The sequence below is a fragment of the Sander lucioperca genome, chromosome 6 (assembly GCF_008315115.2).
Source record: "Sander lucioperca isolate FBNREF2018 chromosome 6, SLUC_FBN_1.2, whole genome shotgun sequence".
NCBI lineage: Eukaryota > Metazoa > Chordata > Actinopteri > Perciformes > Percidae > Sander > Sander lucioperca.
In genome coordinates, this window is record NC_050178.1 from 30,241,575 (window position 1) to 30,263,839 (window position 22,265).

At 39.7% G+C, this 22,265-nt stretch overlaps 1 protein-coding gene and 1 long non-coding RNA gene across 2 annotated transcripts; one reads left to right on the forward strand and one right to left on the reverse strand.

Moving 5' to 3' along the window:
* Positions 1-1,842: 1,842 nt before the first annotated feature.
* Positions 1,843-13,629, reverse strand: LOC116043373. The gene is made up of 3 exons (XR_004103457.2): positions 13,456-13,629; positions 11,015-11,022; positions 1,843-1,852 (listed from the first exon to the last, which is right to left on the reverse strand). It is a non-coding gene; the product is annotated as an uncharacterized LOC116043373 (long non-coding RNA).
* Positions 10,205-21,979, forward strand: LOC116043372 (butyrophilin subfamily 2 member A2-like). Its single transcript, XM_031289977.2, has 6 exons — positions 10,205-10,376; positions 12,213-12,557; positions 12,695-12,733; positions 14,350-14,610; positions 16,397-16,429; positions 21,875-21,979. The coding sequence occupies exons 1-6, from the start codon at positions 10,307-10,309 to the stop codon at positions 21,940-21,942; spliced, it is 816 nt and encodes a 271-aa protein (XP_031145837.1). The 5' UTR covers positions 10,205-10,306; the 3' UTR covers positions 21,943-21,979.
* The last annotated feature ends 286 nt before the right edge of the window (positions 21,980-22,265 follow it).

Genomic DNA, 22,265 nt, shown 5'->3' on the forward strand with positions numbered 1-22,265 from the left:
ATATGAAGGAAGTTTCTAATTTAAACCCCAAAATGTACATTAATGTCACAGCTGTTATAACTACTATTATCTGATATAACAGTGGGTTATTAATTACTTATTAACAAATACTGAAATAAAATGTGTGATGTAGTGGAAAGTTAGAAAGCTAGCAAAATACAGATAAACTAGCAGCTTCACATCACAGGGTGAAACGGTTAACATTCAGGACTCACTGCAGACTGAAACAACTCAGGAATAGTTTAATATGCTGCAACAATAGCCAGGGGCGTCGGACTGGGGGTAAAACCATAGACTGTATAATATTAGTGGACAGCCCATCCGGTTCGGCAAAGTACTGCAAACGCGGAAGTGCCTTAAACCTGCATTCTGTCTGAATTCCAGCAGGGGGCGACACGTGCGGTTGCAAAAAGGAGGTCGGTTTCTATAGAAGTATATGGCGAAATGACCCACTTCTCACTTGATTTATTACCTCAGTAAACATTTCAATTAAGAGTTTATATTCTCAATCGCTAGTTTTAAGTCTTCTGCAACACAGAATAATGTTAATTTTTTGAATTATGGTCTCGTTGATTTTAAAATCAGTGATAAAGCAGGGGGTGTTTTGGGGCGTGGCTATGATGTGATTGACAGTTCGCGGCCTGTCAATCATGACAGAGGTTTAGCAAAGCTTATCCATGGCACGTAAACTTCACTTTGGGGGTTGACCAGCTTTCGTCTTCATGACTGTGACACTTGGTCGCCTAATAATGTCTTGTTCAACGTTCGGTTGTACGACAAGACACTCAAAGGAGTCGGCAGTTCAGTTTTTCCGGTAAGTAATGTTACATTTTGTTTTAATACTGTTTTTCGTTAGCCAACGTTAGCATCCCAATTAATATCAGTTAGCTAGCTAGATTGCACCTTGCTAACCAAGCTAGCGGGCTAACTAATAACGTTATGCAGACCGTATAAACGGATTCAAATATATATATTTAACGTTACAGTCGTATACAGTAGGTATGCACAACGGTCTCGTCGGTGATCTGTTTTTAACCATATGCGATGCTATTGCTAATTGATGCGCATATAATGGTAATGTTATCTATATCAGGCTTTGACTTTAAGCTAACGTTATCGTGCAAATTCAGAATCATTTTGGGACTGTGTGTGATTTAGAAAGTGCCCCCTCACATTTGAGTTTCGTGTGGCTATTCTCACGGGACAAGCAGAGACTGCTTTTACTTGAATATACTGAAATATATGTACCCCGCCCGACAGCAACGTTACCCAGAGGCGCCCGAAAGACAGGCACATACTTACGCTATCACCCCTGCCGCGGCGGCACCCACACAGCATCACCCTCACCTTGGACAAAGCCGCGCTGGAGCGCGTTGACGGACGGGGCAGTAGGCCAGAATATCCATTTTTGCGATAAAATGTCACACATGAAAAAATATATATATATATATATATATTATTGTAAAGTTACATAAGTGTTCTATCTTGAAAAATATTCAGTTCTGCAGCCAAATGTATTGTATAAAGCACCAGGTTCAATATTCTTTTCTCAAAAAATTCTAATTCTATTTCAGACTGTTAATGTACCTAACAAGCATGCTGTTGCAGGAGTTATTAACCACTGTTGTTGATGCTGTTACACTTTACACGTTACACACGTCTTTCTTCCACTTACTGTAGTTGTGTCTGCTAATCTATTTGAAGACCTTCTGTCAGCACATTAATCTGTTTTAAGATGAGTCACATACATGTTACAATCTATATTTACAAATGCTGTTTATTACCAAAATGTACATATCACTAAAAAAAGTGTTGCGTACAATACACATTGTCTAAGTATGTTTATTTAATACTGCATGTCCTCAACTGAAGCATACATTCATGTACAAGCTCATATATTAATATAATTCATTGTAATCTACCATGCCTTAACTACATGTTTGTCATTACAAAGGTATCCACACTGAAAACTGAATGACCAGAGCCAGAGGGAAGACCTGGTGTATAGAGCAACGTATTTGGTGCCATTCATCTGGTTGTGTGCATTGACCACATCCGAAGTTCTCAAATGTGTTCTGATTATAACGATGCCAGAAAATCATTTTTGGTTCAGCTTCTTCTGCTGAAACTTTTAGCACTTTAGCAGTCATTGGTATTTAGAGGTTCAAAATGTGAGTCCTGTAATAGATGTGTCCTCTTGTGTTACTGTTAGGTCTGCTGCTCCTAGGTAGCTTCTCTGTCTCTCCTCTCTCCCTCTCTCTGTCTGTCTCTCCTCTCTCCCTCTCTCTGTCTCTCTCTCCTCTCTCCCTCTCTCTGTCTGTCTCTCCTCTCTCCCTCTCTGTCTGTCTCTTATTGCAGGAGTGGAGTCCAGAGTGTGGGAGTCTGTGTTCCAGCTGCCTCTCATCTACCACAATCAACTAACAATTTGTGATAATACTTTTGTTATAATGAATGTACAATAACCCTACACAGATTAAACAGCACCTATTGCATTTTCAATTACCTACTAAACACTTGACTATGTATGTCAAAATTAAATATATGCCTATAAATGAATCTAAAAGGATTTTAGTGAAGTGTTTTCATGGTGATTAAAATTGACAAGTACATAAAGACACCCAAGAAAAGCACAAACTACATTTTGCTGATCCTTCTTTGTCAACATTCAAGTATGGTAACATTTAAGAAATATTTATGTTGATTAAAGCCAAAATAGACACTTTTAATCAATTACAAATTCTATCAAATTACCAATGTCTTCTTGTATGACTACAATATTGTGTATGTTCCTATAGTTGCTTCAGAAAAACAACAAATGTAGCTTTAGAAAGACCTTTATTTCACATTGAAATGGGCATTAACTTCAAAAACTACATAAACCACAAACAACACTGGCAATATTTTTAAGATTATGTTAAATTGATGAATTAAATAATGTAGTTCACCTTTTACAATCCGGTGTACATTCCACACATAAAACACTGCTGTGGGTCAAGGTAAAGGCAAACTTAACGGTCACAAGACATGTCTGCATAATAAAAAGAGGTAGTTGAATCACTAGTGCCACATTGTTAATTACAGTAGAAATGGTTGACCTTACAAACCACAATATAAAAATATAGCTTAACATATAAAGCTTAATGCACTTGTGCAGCACTCTGTTCAGTCAAGTCCAAATGCCTGGGTAAAGAAATAGAAGCTGCCTTTACAATTAAGGTGAGCCAGTCTGTTGGTTGTCTGTAATGCGCAGTGGAAAAAGAAAAAAAAACCTGCGAGCCTTGTCGATCTTCCCCGGATTGTTAGCAGCCCTCCACCTGCATCTCTGGGTGATGCCAGAGAAGATGGACTTACTTCTGAGGTATCGGGTGGGTGTACATGCCATCGTGGCTCTCCACACTCCTATTTCTGAAAGAAAGAGAGTCATCAATTTCCATTTGAGCCCCTCATAGTTAAATATATATGCACACTAGCATGTAACTGTACTTCATTAATTATCGGGGGAGAATACAGATGAATCAACAACAGTCTATTGTTCCTTAGTGTAACTTTAATTTAGTTAAATGAGCTTATTTCTGCTAACGTTAGCTCTTAAAAGCATGAAAAGGCTAAATGCTCCAACCATAGACTGATGGCGCAAACAGTAGCAAGACATTATCGGTGCATTATGGTTGTTACAGTTAACCAAACGTTCTAAGAAACTTTGTTATACATCTGCTAATACTTAGCGTTAGATAATGATAAGCATTGACAATCCCCGTTTTGCATTTCGCTGACACTACGTTTAAATTAGGACAACGTAAACTTCCATTTGCTGAAACTTAAGGTTAGCATGTTTTACCAGTGGATAGCTAACGTTACAGACAATTTACATGGTAACTTCAGATACATTTACTTTACAATGTGACTCCTCTTATATGTAATATAACTATGGGACAAAGATATATTTAAAACCTACCGAAGCTATATCTTACCTCGAATTATGTATGCTAGCTTTCAGCAGTAGTTGCATCCAGCAACTCCAAAAAAAAAAAAAAACAGTCAGATACCGCCCAACCGTCTACGCTCCTCCCTCACTCCGCCCTCTCGTCTAAAAACGTCACATCCGCAACCAGGATGGCTGCGCCCATAAACGCAAACTCGACGACTCATATCAGATCTCCACAAACCAATGGGTGACGTCACACATGCTCTGTCCACTAATATATACAGTCTATGATTACATTACTTTGTAGAGCCATGTAGCTAATAAGTAGCCTAGCCTAACAAACATAACATCAGAAGAGATTTATTACATGCACACAACAGTTATGTTTAGACTAGCCTTAATCCCATTGTATTTGTTGTTTTCCCAGTTTGACAGTAAAGGATGTCACCTGGTTTAATTTGTGCAGCCTTATTGCTGTGATATGTGAGAGGAAGTGGATTTTATAGTACTCCTTAACTAATCACCTACAAATGATCGGTCTCAGCAAGCACTGTGTGTGTTGTAACGTAACGCCACCGAAACGGCGACCCTCTGTAAACGTTATGGATTCAAACATGCCAGTTTGTAACATTTTGTATTATCCTGTTCTTGTCTTTACTAAAATCAAAACTAATCAAAGGGCAGAATGCTCTTACAAATCACGAGGGGGCGATTTGACTTTTGGCTAATGTAATAGACATGCTGTTGTTGATGCTGATTCGCCTTTAGCATACATTACATTCATTACAAATTTAACTTTACATTAAACGTGTGTTTAAACTTCACCTGGGGAAACTGACTTCACCTTCAGAGGCGCGGGGGCAGCTCAAGGCCGTTTTACAGTCGCCGTAGCTGAGCTGGCGCGCGCCAATGTGACGTCAAAATGACGTAGATCTCACTGGCGCCAGGTCGCGCACCACTCTATTTTTTTCAGCGGCGCGTGACAAAGCAGAAACAGGAAGCACGAACGAGCTCGAGGGCAACCGGATGCCAGGACTCTCAGAGTGACTCCAAGTCTCTTTTGTAAACTTACTGGGTTAAGATGAGCTCTTTTACGGCGGAAGGCTTGATACGACCAAGTAGGTCATCGAATCAAATTGAAGTATTGCCGCCAATGCTGCTGCCAGTTCTGCCGTTGTTTACCTTTTTCTTCTTCTTCCAGTCTGTAGAAATAGCAAAGGCAGTAGCCTTTCCTCATTAGCGCCACCTCTGTTCAGGAGAAGACTGCAACTAGTGTCGCGACCACCACGCACAAGTATAAACAGTTATGGTGCTCCCATGACGTCACACTGGCGCTCGACAGGTCGGCTGCGGCGAGCATACCCCACGTTTCAGTCGCTCCAGTTTTTTCCGGGATGCCACCACACCGCAGCAGACTCGTCTGTGCGAACGCCGCTCTGCATGTTTAATGCAGGGACATAGCTAAGTATTTGAGGGGCAGGGGGATAAGATTACATCTACAATTATTATTTATTATTAATTAATATAAATTAATTGTTTGTTTCAATGTTTTAAGAAGCTTGTGGACATAGTGGCAGTTTTTTTAACACCAAAGTTAGGGGGGCAGCTGGGGGGGCAAGGCCCTACAGTGGGGGGTCAGTTGCCCCCCCTTCCCCCCCGTAGATCCGCCCCTGCTCTTCAGTCTCTCTCTATCTCTCTCCAAAACCGTGCTTTCAGGCGGTCATTGAGGTTCCGTCTAAAACTCAGCTTTTTTGTCCAGCTGAATGTAACATTAAAATAAAATGGATTATGGATCATTTTATTTCTTCAGTTTATAGCTGACGGCTGAGCAGAGCGTTTTTTTTCCTCCTATCCCATAATGCATCTGTGGTGTAGCCAGACTTTACTCCACAGTTAAATTATCAGAAAGTATTGATCACACTTTACCTGGTTGTTGATCCAGTACGGCTGCATTTTGCTCACAGTAACTTCTTTTCTGTGCAACATTTAGTTAATTAACTTTTATTCTGAAGAAATTGCACCGGAAAAGGTTTTACTTCTGCTGATAAAGTGGTCAGGAGATGTAGACATGATTTGTGCACCAGTAAAGTTGAAACTGTGCAGCGAATATATAGCTTAATCTGAGGCTCTTTAGCTTTTAATTAATTATCAGCTTTAATGTTAGTGTGAAGATAAAGAGCTTTTTGCAGTTTGCACACATTGGCCCTCATTTATCAACCTAACGTAGAAACCAGCGCAGACGTGAGCGCAGAAATCCTCTTACGACAGGCTTCACGTGTGATTCATGGAAATGGAAACGATCGTAATTTAAATATCACGCCCAATATATTCTGGGTTTTGAGGCCTCGCCCCTACAATTTACGACATGGCAAGACGTAATCCGGCTGAGAAGCGGCACTTTTGAGAGGTGGAGATTGAAACCCTGATATCTCAGGTTCATTAATGCACTAACGTGTGTTCTATTTGGCAGCCTGAAAACTGGTATTAAAGGCTGTAGAAAGAATGCGGAATGGAAAGAGATCACTGATGCAGTCAACAGTGTTGCCGTAGTAAATCGGACTCCAGTTGAAGTTTATATAATGTATACATCCTTGACATATGTATGCTATAGTCCTAATAGTAATATACAGGCTTATATTGCAATCTCCTAGGCCTACATGGTGTACCTATATTTAAATAAACACACAGTAGCGGAGTTTATTCAGTGTCTTTTATTTTACTCGTGTTTTTTTCATGAGTCAGAACCAGGCAACAGCTGTGAGGGAGAGGGCGTGTCCTCCGCCTGCACTGTTACCGGCGCATAGAGGTCCTCTATAAGAGCCAGATCTGCCATTGCTGATAAGTGATCAACTGATGACTTCTCCTTCTCCTGTTAAACTGATCGTATGCTGCACCGTAAGTCAACACTGACTCGAAAACTTGTGCACATGAGTTCAGACCAGAGGTGAGATTTTATCGCAGTCTACGCTCACGTTCAAATTGATAAATGCCTTGCTTTGCGTAGGAATCGGCGTACGCCCGTCCTACGCCTGTTTTAGGTCGGACGCACGTTTCATAAATGAGGGCCATTATGAGCAGCTTTTGTGCAGAATGCACAAGTCATAGTTATGTGAGGATGATGCTTTTATTCTGAAGGATTTGTGCAGGAAGTGGTGCTGTTGTTGCAGCTTGCGTAAGCCTCGAAACCGAAAGTGTTTCGGATCAGCCAACCACCCTGTTAGGAGTGGCTCCAGCTCATAGACTGTTAATATTAATGGACAGAGCATGTGTGTCGTCACCCATTGGTTTGTGGAGATCTGCTATGAGTCGTTGGGTTTGCCGTTACGGGTGCAGCCATCCTGGTTGTTGATGTGACAATTTTAGACGCGAGTGAGGGAGGTGCCACCGACTGTTGGGCGCTATCTGACTGTGACATTAGCTGAGAGTTGGCAACGCTGCTTACACTCTACGTAACACACTTTTACTGGCAATCTGGATGCAACTGCTGCTGATAGTTAACCTATATAATTCGAGCTAAGATTTAGCTTCGCTAGGTTTTAAATATATCTTTGTCCCCTAGTTATATTACATATAAGACAGGCCACGAACTGTCAATCACATCATAGTCCCGCCCTAAAACACCCCCTGCTTTATCATCAATTTTTAAATCAACGAAACCACATTTCAAAAAATTTACATCATTCTGTATTGCAGAAGACTTAAAACTAGTGATTGAGACCATAAACTCGTTATGAAAATGTTCACTGAGGTAATAAATCAAGTGAGAAGAAACCCTTTTTAACCCTACACAAGAAGAATTCCCCAATAATGAGTACATTGCCACCAAGGCGTTTTTCAATACATCCTCCACTCTTCTCATAACATCAATGTACTGACCCCCTGGAGTACAACCCTCTGAAAAATATCAAGATCATCACCAATAATAACAGAAATGTGCTCATACTGGGTGATTTTAATGCCAAACATAAGGATTTTAACTGCAAAGCCACAAATAAATCAGGAACAACACTCAAAGAAATACTGGAAACCACCAACCTCACTATCCTGAATAATGACATACCCACTCACATTCATTCAGCCTACCCTACCATGGACATACTGGACCTGGCACTCTCATCACCAGATCTTTCAGTCACACTCCAAAACTTAATTGTGAGCCACGACATTGGTAGTGACCACCTTCCCATTATTGCGACCTTTTTACTGTCACTCCAGCAAGTGCCACAACAACCACGGTACAACTACAGGAAAGCAAACTGGGAAACCTACAGGAATCACATCAAAACTCATATCAAGGACATTACTCAGATCCCTCAAGACCACCACTCACTGGACCACCTAGCCACACATATTGGATCAATACTCACCTAGGCACGTTCTTCATGCATCCCACTACATACCACCACAAAAGCACAGCAACCGCTCCCACCACACATTCTGCACTTGATCAAAAGGAAAAGAAAACTACGCAGACACTACTTCAAATACAGATTACCGGGAATAAAAGCAGAAATGAACCGGCTTCGGAACCATATCAAACAACAACTCATTCTGCGTAATCAAGAAAAATGGAAATCATTCTACAATAAACTGGACGGTGACTATAGAACTAATCCATATAGTTTCTGGCAAAAAAAACAAAAAAAAAACAATATATCGACTCTCACATATCAAGGCCAAAACATTGAAAATAATCAAGAAAAAGCAACTTTATTCAGAACTCTCCTTCAAAACACCCATTCCTGTCCCTCACATTCAGACTTTGACCAGGAATGGAAGAAAACCGTTGACATGGCCACAACAAATCCCCCCCCTATCATTGACCTCAGCAGATGACCAACTGACACAGCCCATCACCCCCCATGAAATCAAAGTTCACCTAAAAAAAAATGAAAAACAAAGCACCCGGAGAAGACAAAATAGACTCCATCCTGATAAAGCAAGCACCAGAAGTATACTTCAACCAGCTCTCTCTTCTCTTCACCACCTGTCTTACCACTGGTTATTTTCCCTTGCATTCACCAAGCTGGCTTCCGCAAAAACAGATCCACCACCGACAACATCCTCAGACTATCAGAAGCAATCACCCAAAGTTTCATTAAGAAAGAATTCACCCTAGCAGTTTTTTTTTATATAGAAAACGTTTTCGATAAAATGTGGCACAACGGACTACTCTAAAAAATACAGGACAAAAAACTACAAATACCACTTCATTACATTACATTACATTACATGTCATTTAGCTGACGCTTTTATCCAAAGCGACTTCCAATCAAGTGCTTTCAACCCTGAAGGTTCAAATTCCATTAATAAGTGCAAGTACATTAGCTTTAATTAAGCAAAACTACAAAGACCCATATTCTCTTTATTTTCTATATAAAAAAATAAATAAATAAAATAAATAAATAAAGAGAATATTCTGGCCCGACACCATCTCCAATCAACTTCTACTCAGCCAGTGTAAACATGACAACATGGCTACCATCATTATGTGAAGGCGATGGAAATGGACTGGACATGTAATACATAGAGAGCAAGAAAACATCAACAACAAGTGGAGAACCAAACCTAACCCCACCAAAACCCAACTCATCATCTTCATCAAAAATAAACCCTGGTCAAAGAAGCAACATTTTTAGGAGTTACATTTCAAAGAAACATGTCATGGACCACCCACATCAATAACTTGGAAAAACAAGGAAACCAAAGACTTAACCACCTCAAAGCACTCAGCGGACACAAACACGGAGCATCACCAGAGATCATTCTCCAGGTCTACCAAGCATACATTCGATCCATTTTTGAATATGCAGCACCAGCCTGGACCACAGCCTCACAGCACCAATTCAACAGATTACAAATCATTCAAACTAAGGCAATACAAATGGCATACAGACTCCCACAGTACATCAGCACCCATTACATCCACAGATTGTCTGGTCTCAAACCTATCCAAGAGAGAAACATCACCCTCACAAAAAACTACATTCAGAGAGCCAATCACAACCCAGTAATGACGCTGCTAATTCAGGAAGCACAATGGGCCACCGGAACCCCCCTCTCCATAATCCTGCAAAACAAACCACCATAATCCCAATTCATGACCCACAATTACATTTTCACACTAACATCATTTCTTTGACCCCATTTACACTCTGTATACCTCATCTATTGTTCTTTTCATTGCTCCCTTCTATTTATTAAGATAATTTAATACTTTTTAACTCTCCAACCAATACATGAACAAATTGGGCTCCTCCTTCAGCTCCTCCCCTCACATGCTGTCTTTATAGATAGAAAAGGGCACAAGCCCTGAACTATCCCCCATACACAAGACAAACTAACTAAAGTGATTTTGATCTTTAGGAGACATCGACAGCGATGGAGCTTCTTCCTCTTCTGTGTCTCTGCCTCCTGACTCGCTCTGGAATCACGTCTGCTCAAACAAACGGTAAGAAAACTGATCATTACACTGAGTTATGTATTTGCAAAAAACATTTTATTTTATTTAAACGTCTGAAGCACCTGTAAACATGCAGAGGTCTGGAAACAGAATTTTAATCATGCTACTCAGCTGCTGTCACATAAAAATGTTTCCTAATATTTAGCACAGATAAAAACTATTGATAGTTTAGTAACTTCAGCTGTACCGTCGTTTCTGCTCTGTGTGTGTGTGTGTGTGTGTGTGTGTGTGTGTGTGTGTGTGTGTGTGTGTGTGTGTGTGTGTGTGTGTGTGTGTGTGTGTGTGTGTGTGTGCGGTCCCCATTTTGTCGTGAGAAGGTGGGGCTTTGTGCATTTCCCAGAAACTGTCCATCCACTGCCAACCATGGATGTATGCTGCCAACTGCCTGAAGCTTCTTTTTTTGATAAGCTAAAGTAGAAACCAAAATATGATAAGCAGTGATGGAAGAAGTATTCAGATCCTTTACCTAAGTAAAAGTACTATTACAACACTCGAAAATATAGGCTTTAAAGTAGTACAAGTACTCAATGCAGAAAAATCCTCACATTTTAGAAACTGGAAACAGTTGTGTGTTTATTATGGGATACTGCAAAATCTCCCCATGTTACTTCCTGCCAGCTCTCCACTTTCTGGTCTGAGTTATGGGCATTTTAAAATGAATTTAAAATGTAGCCTTGTGAGACCATCCTGATCTCGCGAGCTCCAGTTTTCCACTCGCAGATCAGTCTGGCATCTTGAGACAGAAAAAATTTGGAGCCGTTCGCCAAATGACCGACCAATCAGCGTTGGTTTTGAGGCAGGTTTAGGTGTGACGCAAGGAGAAGCGACTGTTCAGTCTAAACAGCATGGCAGCTTCCACGGATGAGATGAGTGTAGCTATCGTGCAAGTTTTATCCGAATTAGAAAGTATTCCTTCATTGAAAGAAGAGCAAACAACGGCACTGGAGGCTTTTCTCAGAGGAAAACATGTTTTTGCTCTTCTTCCGACTGGTTTCGGTAAGAGTTTGATATATCGTTGATCTGATTGGTTGATTTGGCCCGTCTATCACCAACCTACGTGGTGATAGACAGATGGTTTATCCAATCAGCTAACCAGTATTTTCGCCCCTTCCCAAAAGTTCTCCAACGGAAAGTTCCCAGATGGATATGCCGAGCAAATGCGAAGCAATCCATCTGGCGGAGTCAGGTTATAGGCTAAGAGCCCCACATTTAAATATTTCAAGTTACATGTTTTACTTCTCTCTCTCTCTCTATCTCTCTCTCTCTCTCTGTTTTTCTTCTTTTCTCCTTCTTTGCAGAGCAGTGGTGTTAACCTACATTTATTTATTAGTCTGACCATTCAGGGGCAGAAGACAACATTGACATATTGTCACCTTATAAAAATAATAATGTTCTTAGTTTCTGTCCAGGAAGTGAAAGTCATGGTAGGAATCTTACTAGAAGAGAAAAGCACGTCTGTAACATTTCTAACTCAGCTCAACTCTGAAGTTCATACAATCACATTATTGAAAGGCCACAATCTGCAGAGAGAGAGAAAGGCCTATACCGAGATGATGTTCAACATTATTTGGGAAAAAGAGAGAGTTCGATGTTATTAATTTTTCATTGCATGCTTAAGACCAGTGTGATACGTAATAATTAGAAAAAAATTAATATAAAGGTTATGTAGCAAGATTGGCTGTCACCGTGGGTTACAGTTTAACAGTATTTATTCTCTCTGACTGCTCACACTTAACACAACTTTACAACTACAAACCGTGCGCCTCCAAATGCTGATTACTCTGCATGTAAACCTACTGATAAATACATCATTTTATCTTTCAGGGCCAGCAGTCATCAAAGTGAACGAAGGGACTGATGTAATGTTGCCCTGCTCTCTCAGCACCAAGGAGAACATTACTTCAAAACTCTTTGACTGGAAGAAAGTTGCTCAGAAAGATGATGGTCAGAAGGAGGTGTTCCTGTATGATGGAGGCAGTCATTACAACAACGGTCTACGTGGTCAGAGTGAAGAGTTCAAAGGTCGAGTCTCTCATTTTCAAGATGAACTGAAACACGGCAACGCCTCCATAATCATCAGAAATACAAAGATATCTGATAATGGAGGCTACACCTGTGATTTTCCTCGTCTTCAGCCACCTCAAACATTCAACATTGAGCTTGTTGTCAGTGAGTACTTTTATTATGTCTGCTCATGTTTATAAACATTTAAATATGTCTACAAGATAATACAATTTCTTTATAACTGTTTTTCAAGTTGATAATACTTCACAAGCAGTAAATAATGTTTTTGTTTTACCTTTTAGGTCCTATCTTAAAATACAGAAGAGGGGAAAACATCACAGGTGAGTCCTGATTTTAATAACGTTAATCTCTACTTCTCACATGTATGTGATCACAGGCCTGATATGATTAAAAAACACGTTAAATCTGTGGACCATACTGTGACATTTATACGCCAACATATTTCACATTTCTGTAAATATTAATTAAAATTAAAATAAAAAACGACTTATTTTTTCAGTCAGTGGCTAAAAATAGGATTAATTGTGCATTGGTCACGTTTTCTTCATCCATCCCAATGAAAAAACACAGTGCAAACTACATCCACTTAATTTCAATGTATGAATAAATCCTATGAAGGTTATAATAATTGGTTGTTATAGAAACCGTTTCAGAGAGGTGTTGATTCTTTATGGTTATTTTAGAAAACTGTAGTTTGGGGTGCTGTTGAATCATAATGTGTTATTAATCTTAGGGCTGGGTGATAGGGAGAAAATCAGATATCACGATATTCTTGACCAAATACCTTGATATTAATATTGTGGCATATTCTAGGGTTGACAATTGGTGCTTTAACAAAACATCAGCACACTTAGATTTTAGATAAAAAATCATCAGTAATGTTGACATAATGTCTAAGTGGGGAAAAGGCAAATAATAGAACAGCTAGAACAGTCTGGTAAGTTCAGAAAAGTACATCACTTTACTGTAATGCAGCCTTTAAAACCAGGAAAAGACAACACTTATGTCATATAACGATATTATGATATCAAAAATCTAAGACTAACACAATTCAGACCTATTGACACATTGGGTTAGCATAACTTTAAAGATGCTATGTTTCATATTTGATACATAATGTTCTTTTTCTTTATATTTTTGAAGAAAAACAAATCTCACAGAAGTAAAGAAGGGTTTTTCGTAGGGCTGTGTATTGGCAAGAATCTGGCGATACGATACGTATCACGATACATGGGTCACGATTCAATATATTGAAATATATTTCAATACTGTGCGTAAGGCGATATATTGGGATTTTTTTAAAGTATAATTTTAGAAAAACGAATATTTAAAAAAAGACATGATGTTCATAAAAGTCAAAGAAGTTTACTTTAGGTAAACAATTCAGTACACAGAAAATCAAACTGCCAGTTTGGGATTGTGGTTCCCAGGTTCTTAGTGAGCTAATGTTTATATGCTAAAGTAGGCCAAAGTTCAGCCATAGCTATGTTGTTAGCTTCTAGCAAAAAGTCAGGCACTGTTAGGCACTGTTAGGCACTGCTAGGCGAGGACACTAGTGGTGCATCTCAGCATAGCTATCTAGCGGTAGGGGGTTTAAACACAACATAAAACGGGAACCACTGTCTTACATGAATATTTTTGAGCAAAAAAAATCGATATTGCTTTTTTGAAAATCGATACAGTATTGCAAAATAAAATATCACGATACTCAAGTGTATCGATTTTTTCTTACACCCCTAGTTTTTCACTGTATCTGTGCTTTGCCATGATATAAGTCAGAATCTAGCTCATATTGGAAGAAGTTAAAGGTGTTTTAAATATCATGCCCTCTCAGACGTTGCTGCCTGGAATGTGTCATTGAGGCTCCCGATATTACATGTTTAATACTATAACTGTCCATTTTAATCTATTGTTTCTATTATGTTCACCGGTGCAGCTTCAAAACCATCTGTCACAATACGTAAAACTGAGGATGGAGTGCTGCTGCAGTGTAAAGTTCATGGCACTCCAAAACCTAAAGTAGAGTGGCAGGACATTGCTGGAACCATCCTTACTGCTGAGGAGCTCCAGGTCTCAGAAAGAGAAGGCCGTTTCTACATCACTCTCACCGCTGCTGTGACCAGGGCTCACTTCTATCGCTGTGTAGCAACACAGAAGACAATCAAACATCAGATTTCTACATGGATTTATGTCAAGGGTGAGATTTGTACTAGTTGTATTTTCATATTCATATAATTGTACCTATATGTTATTCTTTTTTTTCTTTAAATGAATGTGTGTTCAGACTGAACATAAAGGAAATGGAGATGAAGAAATCTGCTGAAGTTGGAAATGTTTCAAACTGAGTGAAAACCTCCCACTGAAACTCCACTTCATTAATCTCCAGATATAAGAGCAAGAAGGAGTTTGTAGTTCAGTACTCTTACTGTATTTTCAGTATTCTGTGCTGAATAAAACACAAACTTTAGAAACATTCAACAGTCAAATTCACAGATTAAATAGAGACAAAACTTGACTTTGTCGTCAGTCTGAATTCACCTTTTAGGAGCCTGTACATCATCAGTTGTTCTCTTTGTGACTTTCTAATACTATGATTATACACTGATACTAAATGTGCTGTACATGATACACCGTCACATTAACAGTGTTACATTTACTGTTAGTAAACATGTTTCAGAGAAGGATTTCAGGGACAGAAATGATGAACATTGAGAAGTGTTGTACAGCGTCAGAGTAACACTTATACTATCAAAACACAAGTTATTCCATATTATACCACAGAGAAAATAATACGCAGATCTTGTTTACTTCTCTTCATCACTGTAGAGACTGAAGGTCAGCTCTGATTCTGAGACTCTTCTCTCTACAGTTAGTTTCTTCTTTCCAGTTGAGATGAAAACATGCAGAAAACAAAGTCTGTACTGTTTTCTGCTCTAATTCCCAAAATACTTTGGGAATGAAAAGGTTTCTGATTCTTACACACAGCTGAGATCATTGTTAGAAATATTAACACAAACTAACTACTACATGTAACTGTGGAGTAGCTGATTGTTCTCTTCAGAAAACACAACATAAGACCTGTTAAATACAGTTAAATTATATAATGTTACACTTAATGGCCCAGTTATGTCTGTTAGTCAGCATATTTCCCTCTCACTCAACTGCTGATCTGTATGAGCTGTAATCAGATTAATAAGAGTGATTTGTTAATTATTGTCACACATGAATCACAAACAGAGTAATGACAATAAAAATCATCAATAATTAAAACCATATCTACATCTTTAATACTTTATTTCTAACTAGAAACTAAATTCAAACTAAAACCAGGGACCAAACTGTAACTCTGAATATCTCCAGTGATGGTTTCTGGTAATAATTTGATACCATGGAGGTAAATAAAGTTTTTACTGGACAAAGTAAACTTGTTATTAGGACTCGTTGCTCTGCAGTGAGGGTCCCAGATGATAAACATGTTCTTTACACTTCATTCACTGCAGCAGAGTGTTGGTTCATTAAAAGAAGAACTAAGTGAAAACACAGCATTAGGTTTTAGACTCAAAGTGAAAATGAAGATGAAAACAACAATTAAACTTTCCTCATTCTGGTTTCTAACTCTGGTCAGTAATCATCTTCTTCTGTCTGAGTCTGAAACCAGGAGTTCACTAATGTTCACTAATAATCACCACTTCACACATTCACTAACATTTGACTTGTGGTCTGTATTTAATGTGACACTGTGCACCTCACTAAAGCGTGTAGGTGCTATATGAAATATGTCTAACAAAAATAACTAACCAATTCATTCAATTACAGAAGTAACATCTTCATCCCCATATTTTGATTGGATTGTAACATGTACCTTTATTTTTTTAATCAGTTTACGTTTTTACAGTTGCATGAAATAAATATAAGCTATGCAAAAATATGTACATCATGTATGTGTCAAAAAAAATGTAATTCATGTTTTTATCTTTCATCAGCGTACAGCTCTGGACCGCAGACACATCCTTCAGGTATGTTATCTCTACAGTCATGCCACTCATAGAAAGACACTAACATCTGCTATTCATGTAAATCATACTTGTAGTTTCTTATGAACATATTCAACTGACTTAATCGACAAACCTGCGCAGGATTCAGCAGCTGGGTCCAGGGGCCTCATGTATAAACGTTGCGTACGCACGAAAAGTTTGCGTACGCTGGTTTTCCGGCACACGGTGTGATTTATAAAAATTAACTTGACGTGAGAATGTGCGGGCCGTCACGCAAAGTCTTGTCTGGCTCTGTAACGTGGCGAATTCTAACTGAAAAGTGACGAAACTCACGTCAACGTTACAAAATAAAGTTTCCACTTCACTTACTGGCATAGGTCTGTGACGTTGTCTATGAAGTTGTCCAGGAACAAACGCTGTGTTGGGGGGGCAAACTCATGTGATGTGTAATTGATCCCGTTGATGATTTGTAGGCTATGAAGTGAACAAGGTGTACCCGGTCGACCAAACATTGGGCCGTCTTGACTGTCTTAATTCTCCACATATTTCTGTTGCTGTAGTCCTATTTACTATTTCATTATTTCATCCACGCGTGGTGCAGCGGATCCGTGCTCACTGTCACCTGTCGTGGAGACGCTGGCCTCACTAACCTCTCCTCCTCTGAGTCGGGTCTCCCTCGCGCTGGACTCAGTTTCACTGAGCATACTAACACTTAGAAAATAAATGGCATTACATCAGTGAGTTCAAACTGCTTATTGTGCGTAATTTTCTATTTAAATTTCTGCCATGATTCGGTGCTTTCAATGCCTGGTCACCATTTGCCACTCTGGGCATTTACTTTGATTGCTTAGTCAAGATGACAAACCTCCAAACAGAACATTTTTGTTCTCACCTCCACCTCTGCGATCAGCACCTCAACCTCACAGTTGGGGAAGTTTTTTTCCATCTGCAGAGGTATAACCCGTTGTGATTGTACAAAGATTGACGTCGGGGGAGCATTTATAGTAATTTCCATATTAATTTATGGGAGAAGGCAAGGCGGGGTAGGTCACTCGTTCATGTGTGCTCAATTTCACATTGATTGTGATGTATAAAGGAAAGGTGCGCAGGACCTGGCGTACGCCCGGTTTTATACATGAATATTTCTGCGGGTAGGTACTTTTCAAGTTTTGGCCATACGCCATATTCTGGAATGAAAGCTGTGCAGTCTTTTATACATGAGGCCCCAGGCACGTGGGAACCTATTTTTGACAAGAGGTGTTGAATAACAAAATAATGGATGTCTGACGATTTCTCCCCCCAGGAAATGAAAACAATCATACTTACAGGCATTGCCCTCTCAGGGAATGGAATTATCTTTAAAGCAACTTATTCTTTTTGCAGAAAAAACAAAGTTTCAGGAGATAGTGCGTGTAAACCGTAGTTCTTTTCCACACGTGAACAGGAAGTAAGCTGAACATATTCCCATATTTCAGGGTAATTACCAATTGTGCCCAGTAGATGGAACTCTAACACAACAAATGACACAACAAACGGCTCATCATTCATGCTCATCAGCTTATGCTGATCATTCATGTCTACTAAGATCATTACAAATACAACTGTCTTGATCTTCATCATTTTGACAGCTCACCAGCCTCACGGTCACTTCATCTGCTGTCTTTATTTACTTACATTAATCAAATTCTTCATTGGTTTGTTAAGGTTAAATAGTCTGTCTCAATATTGTGTTGTAAATAAAATAATAGCCCATTAGGCCTACCTGCTCATGGATGCTGCATTTCTATTACATTACATATTATATTACATGTAAATAACAGTAGATGACTCACTATAAATCATAAAGAGGCTAAGCTATAAGTAAGAAAGAAATGTAGGGAAATGATGATTCAGTTTAAAGAAAGAGTGGTTTGAAATGCTTCAGTACTTTTATTAAGAGTTAATACCTTTAGCAAGAAGCTCCTGAATGTTACATAGCCAGGGTAACCGTATCTATAACAACACATGTCAGCTGATCTGAGAAACCCAAGTGATGAGAGCCAACTGAGTAAAACATTAACAAGCGGTAGCTATTTATCATTACAGCATTTGGTATAGGCACCAGTAAAATCCATTAAACACTAAAATTATAGACAATTTGACATTTAAGTAACAACAACTAAGTGGCAGCACAAAGGTATGCATCAAAATCATATGTTATATAAAGGGTCAACCATTTACAGGCATCAAAAGAAATCTGTCAACAGGATTGCCACAGCTATAGCCAGGCTAAAGTGTATTTTCAGTTCAAGTGTTCATAGTTCAAATAACAAAGACATTTATAAATTACAAAAGTAAAGGTATGCATCAAAATCAATGTCAATTATAACCATTTACAGGGATGAATACAGACATGTAAACAGAACTGAACTAGGCTAATGTATCTCTTCATTTCCAAAGTATTCCTAGTGCAAATACAATACATTAAACATTGGAATTAGAGATCAGAATTTAGAGTTTTTCACTTTTTAACTGTCAAAGATGCCAATATACAGTACATGCCAATAAATATGCCAATCACAAGCCCTATAGTCTACACCTACTACCTTCATGGAAACACTGAGGTGGGAGACAGACAGCTTACTTTTAATTGATGCCAAAGGTGGCCTTGCGTTCTACTGTGTTTTGAGCAAAGGTTTTCATCAAAGGTTGAATGTCCAACATTTCTAAAATATCCTGATGGACGTGCAACAAAGCCAGGTGTGTGAGCCTTCTTTGAGTCATCGTACTCCTCAACCATGTTTTTAGCCACCTGAGTGTGGAGAACGACTTCTCTGCAGAGGCAACAGACACAGGCAGCGAGAGACAAAGTTCCATGAACTTCTCCACTTCATTCAGCAATTCTCTTGTTTGAGGATACAGTCCACTCAAAAACTGTGCAATGTCAGTAGATGTTCGGAGTCCCTCGTCTTTAGTAAGGTTACCCAACAGTGTGAGCTGCATGTGTAAGCGAGACTTGTCTATCTGGATAGGGAGATGGGGAGCAATGTCATCCAGACCTGAATAAAGTCCACTGGCAGCATCGGTGATGATTTTCTCTCTCTTGGCAGCCATTTTCATTCCATGCTGGTCAAATCGACGGTCTAGCTCTGACGTTACAATATCCATTGCCTCAAAGAACTCCCGCTGCCACTGTTGATGCCCTGTGCATGGTGCGATGTCCTCCACTACCTGTGTGTCTCTCAGACGAGCTGGAGTTCTGTTGGTTCTGGGTGGAAGGGGCATTCTTAAGTTATACTGTGCTGCACACATTTCCACTTTTCTTACCAGGTCTTTCACACATGCATCTTCTCTCAGTGCACACATTCGTTGTTTAAGTACACTGACACACTCCAAGGCACCCCCTGCATTCGCCCTCTTGTGCTGGAGTATTTCTTCACATGGCTCTAAAAGGGCCTCACAGCTGACAAGGCCAAAGTAGGTCTTACCCTTCGTTGCTTGTTTGTAAAGACCAGACAACTTAGCACGAGTATCAGCTCTCATCGATGATTTGTCTTGCTGCAGCACTTTAATTGTCTCTAAAATCACACCATATGAACACACACACACACACACACACACACACACACACACACACACACACACACACACTTGATAGCCTTTGTGCGTACAGCGTTATCACCTCCAAAACATGACTGAAAGACTGCCTTGTGCTTGGCTAATTCTCCTATTGTCACAGAAAGGTACTGAACAAATGTGAGCGTGTCAGCGACTATTTGTACCTCCCTTGCCTCCTCTTGCAATATTAAATCCAACGCATGGTTGCTACAGTGAACGTACAGTGCACCAGGACATTGTTCTTTTAGTTTTGCCTGGACACCTGCAAAACAGCCAGACATATTGCTGGCGCCGTCAAAGCAAAAGCCTTGAAGACGATCCATGGGCAAGTTAAGCCGTGTGAAAAAGTCTCGGATGCAAGAGAACAGCGTGTCTTCAGTGGTATCTGGCACATTATAGAATCCGAGAAAAACATTAGCAACAGACAGATCTTTCCCCATGTATTGTAAACACTTACGTCAGTGGTCCCATCTGCCGTAAGTCCAAAGAAAGAGCTTCCTCTGGCCTCTGATACAATTAGTCTCTGCACGGCGTGTGCCAGAATCTCCAAAATTTAATTCTGGATTGTGTCTGACATCCAGTTGTCTCTTCGCTGTATCCACTCACGTGCTTTGGGCTTGTCGTATGTTCAGTCCAACATCATTTGCCAGAGAACGCCATCCCGATGGTTATGCCCCCGCAATGGAACTCCCTCACAAGCAAGGAGCCTAATAGATCTGAACAGCAGCTCCAGTACAGTCCTTGCGACTTTCTGTTATTTTCCTACATTTTCAGATATCATTGCTGATATAGGTTTTAGGTTGAGAGATGCCAGCATTCTCACTGACTCCAGGTGCAGGTCAGAGCAATCACGTTGGGAAAATTTGCTTGTAGCTTTGCGCCAGTTTGTGAACCCTCCACTGGTAAAACAACTCTTTCCCTCGGCATGACGGAACCCCTTCTCTTTAGCGTTGCAGCACACAAAGCACAGCACGTAGTCCTTATCAGAAACATAATGTTGCCATTGCCACTTTAAGTACCAACCTGGCTGAAAAGACCGTTGAAAAGTTTCTGTCCCAAACGTCCTTCCAGGATAACTGAAGTTGTTTGGCTGACAGGGCTTTTCGAATCCTTCTGTAACGTTAGATGCTATGATGGTGCTGCTAACGTTAGCCGAGTTGCTTGCTAACGTTATTTCAGACTCTGGCTCTTCAGCAGCTTCCCCAATAAAGTTAACGTTAGATGCTATGATGGTGCTGCTAACGTTAGCCGAGTTGCTTGCTAACATCTCTGGCTGTTCAGCTGCCCCAACAGAGAAACATCAACTGTAACATCAGATGAAATCTTGCTAATTTTAGCCGTATTACTATGCCGGAAGAAAAACTCTTTTATCCTTTTCTGCGACATTTTCTTCTCTACAACTAACGTTCCAGTCAACTAGCCTCAGCCTGCTCACTTCTCAGCGAGTCACGTCACTTGACTCACTTTCACTTTGACCTCTATAGCAGCTATAACAGTTCATTTTTAGTAGGCTATATTCAAACCTATCCATAACCCTTTTTTGCTATTTGTATCATTATTTGATATACAAAAATATAAATAATGTCAGACAGCAAATTAGTAATTATGAAGTACCCTTAGCACCCCCCTTCCCGCGCCCTTGGCAGAGTTGAACACTTCCACTGTGTAGCCAAGCAAAATATCATCAGCCGTACATTGATGTCACTGTGCCTGGTGGGATTCCTCTCTGTGGAGTTTTAATCTGTAAACTACCTTGTATATTATTAGTTCTCGGAATTTTTGTCCCATTGTGTAAGTTATGACTAATATTCTCTACATGATTGCAGTTACATTGTGAGAGTAACATCACCTTCTTGTTCTGTGTTTCAGATCAAAACTTGAGGAAAGTGATGATTGGAGTTGCTGTTGGAGTTCTCGCAGAATTTCTGTTTTTTTAGGTGTTCGTTTAGCATCGTCCTGAAATTGCTGTAACTACAGTAAGTTCAAATAATGCATTTAAACATATCCATAATGTTCAGACAATAATATAACAGGTACTTTGTATCCATGTTGTTTCAACCGTGTTGTATTGCCTTGTATATTTTTCTGTTTTTCTGTTGTGTCTTGTTTTATACTAAGTTATGTGTTGTACTGTTGCAATCAGCAGGGGAAAAAGGACCCAAACGCAGAGAGAGACAGGCAGGCAGGAGCAGTGTTGAAACTCAAAGATTTATTTCCTCCAAAAAACAAAAACAAATCAAGGGAGTCCTGTGAGCTGCAG

What these genes read in the sequence shown, in the direction of transcription:
- LOC116043372 (XM_031289977.2), top strand. Translation starts at nt 10,307, where the DNA reads ATGGAGCTTCTTCCTCTTCTGTGTCTCTGCCTCCTGACTCGCTCTGGA. An exon ending in TACATGGATTTATGTCAAGG is followed by an intron (nt 14,611 to 16,396) that starts GTGAGATTTGTA and finishes ATCTTTCATCAG; the next exon opens with CGTACAGCTCTGGACCGCAG. An exon ending in ACCGCAGACACATCCTTCAG is followed by an intron (nt 16,430 to 21,874) that starts GTATGTTATCTC and finishes TCTGTGTTTCAG; the next exon opens with ATCAAAACTTGAGGAAAGTG.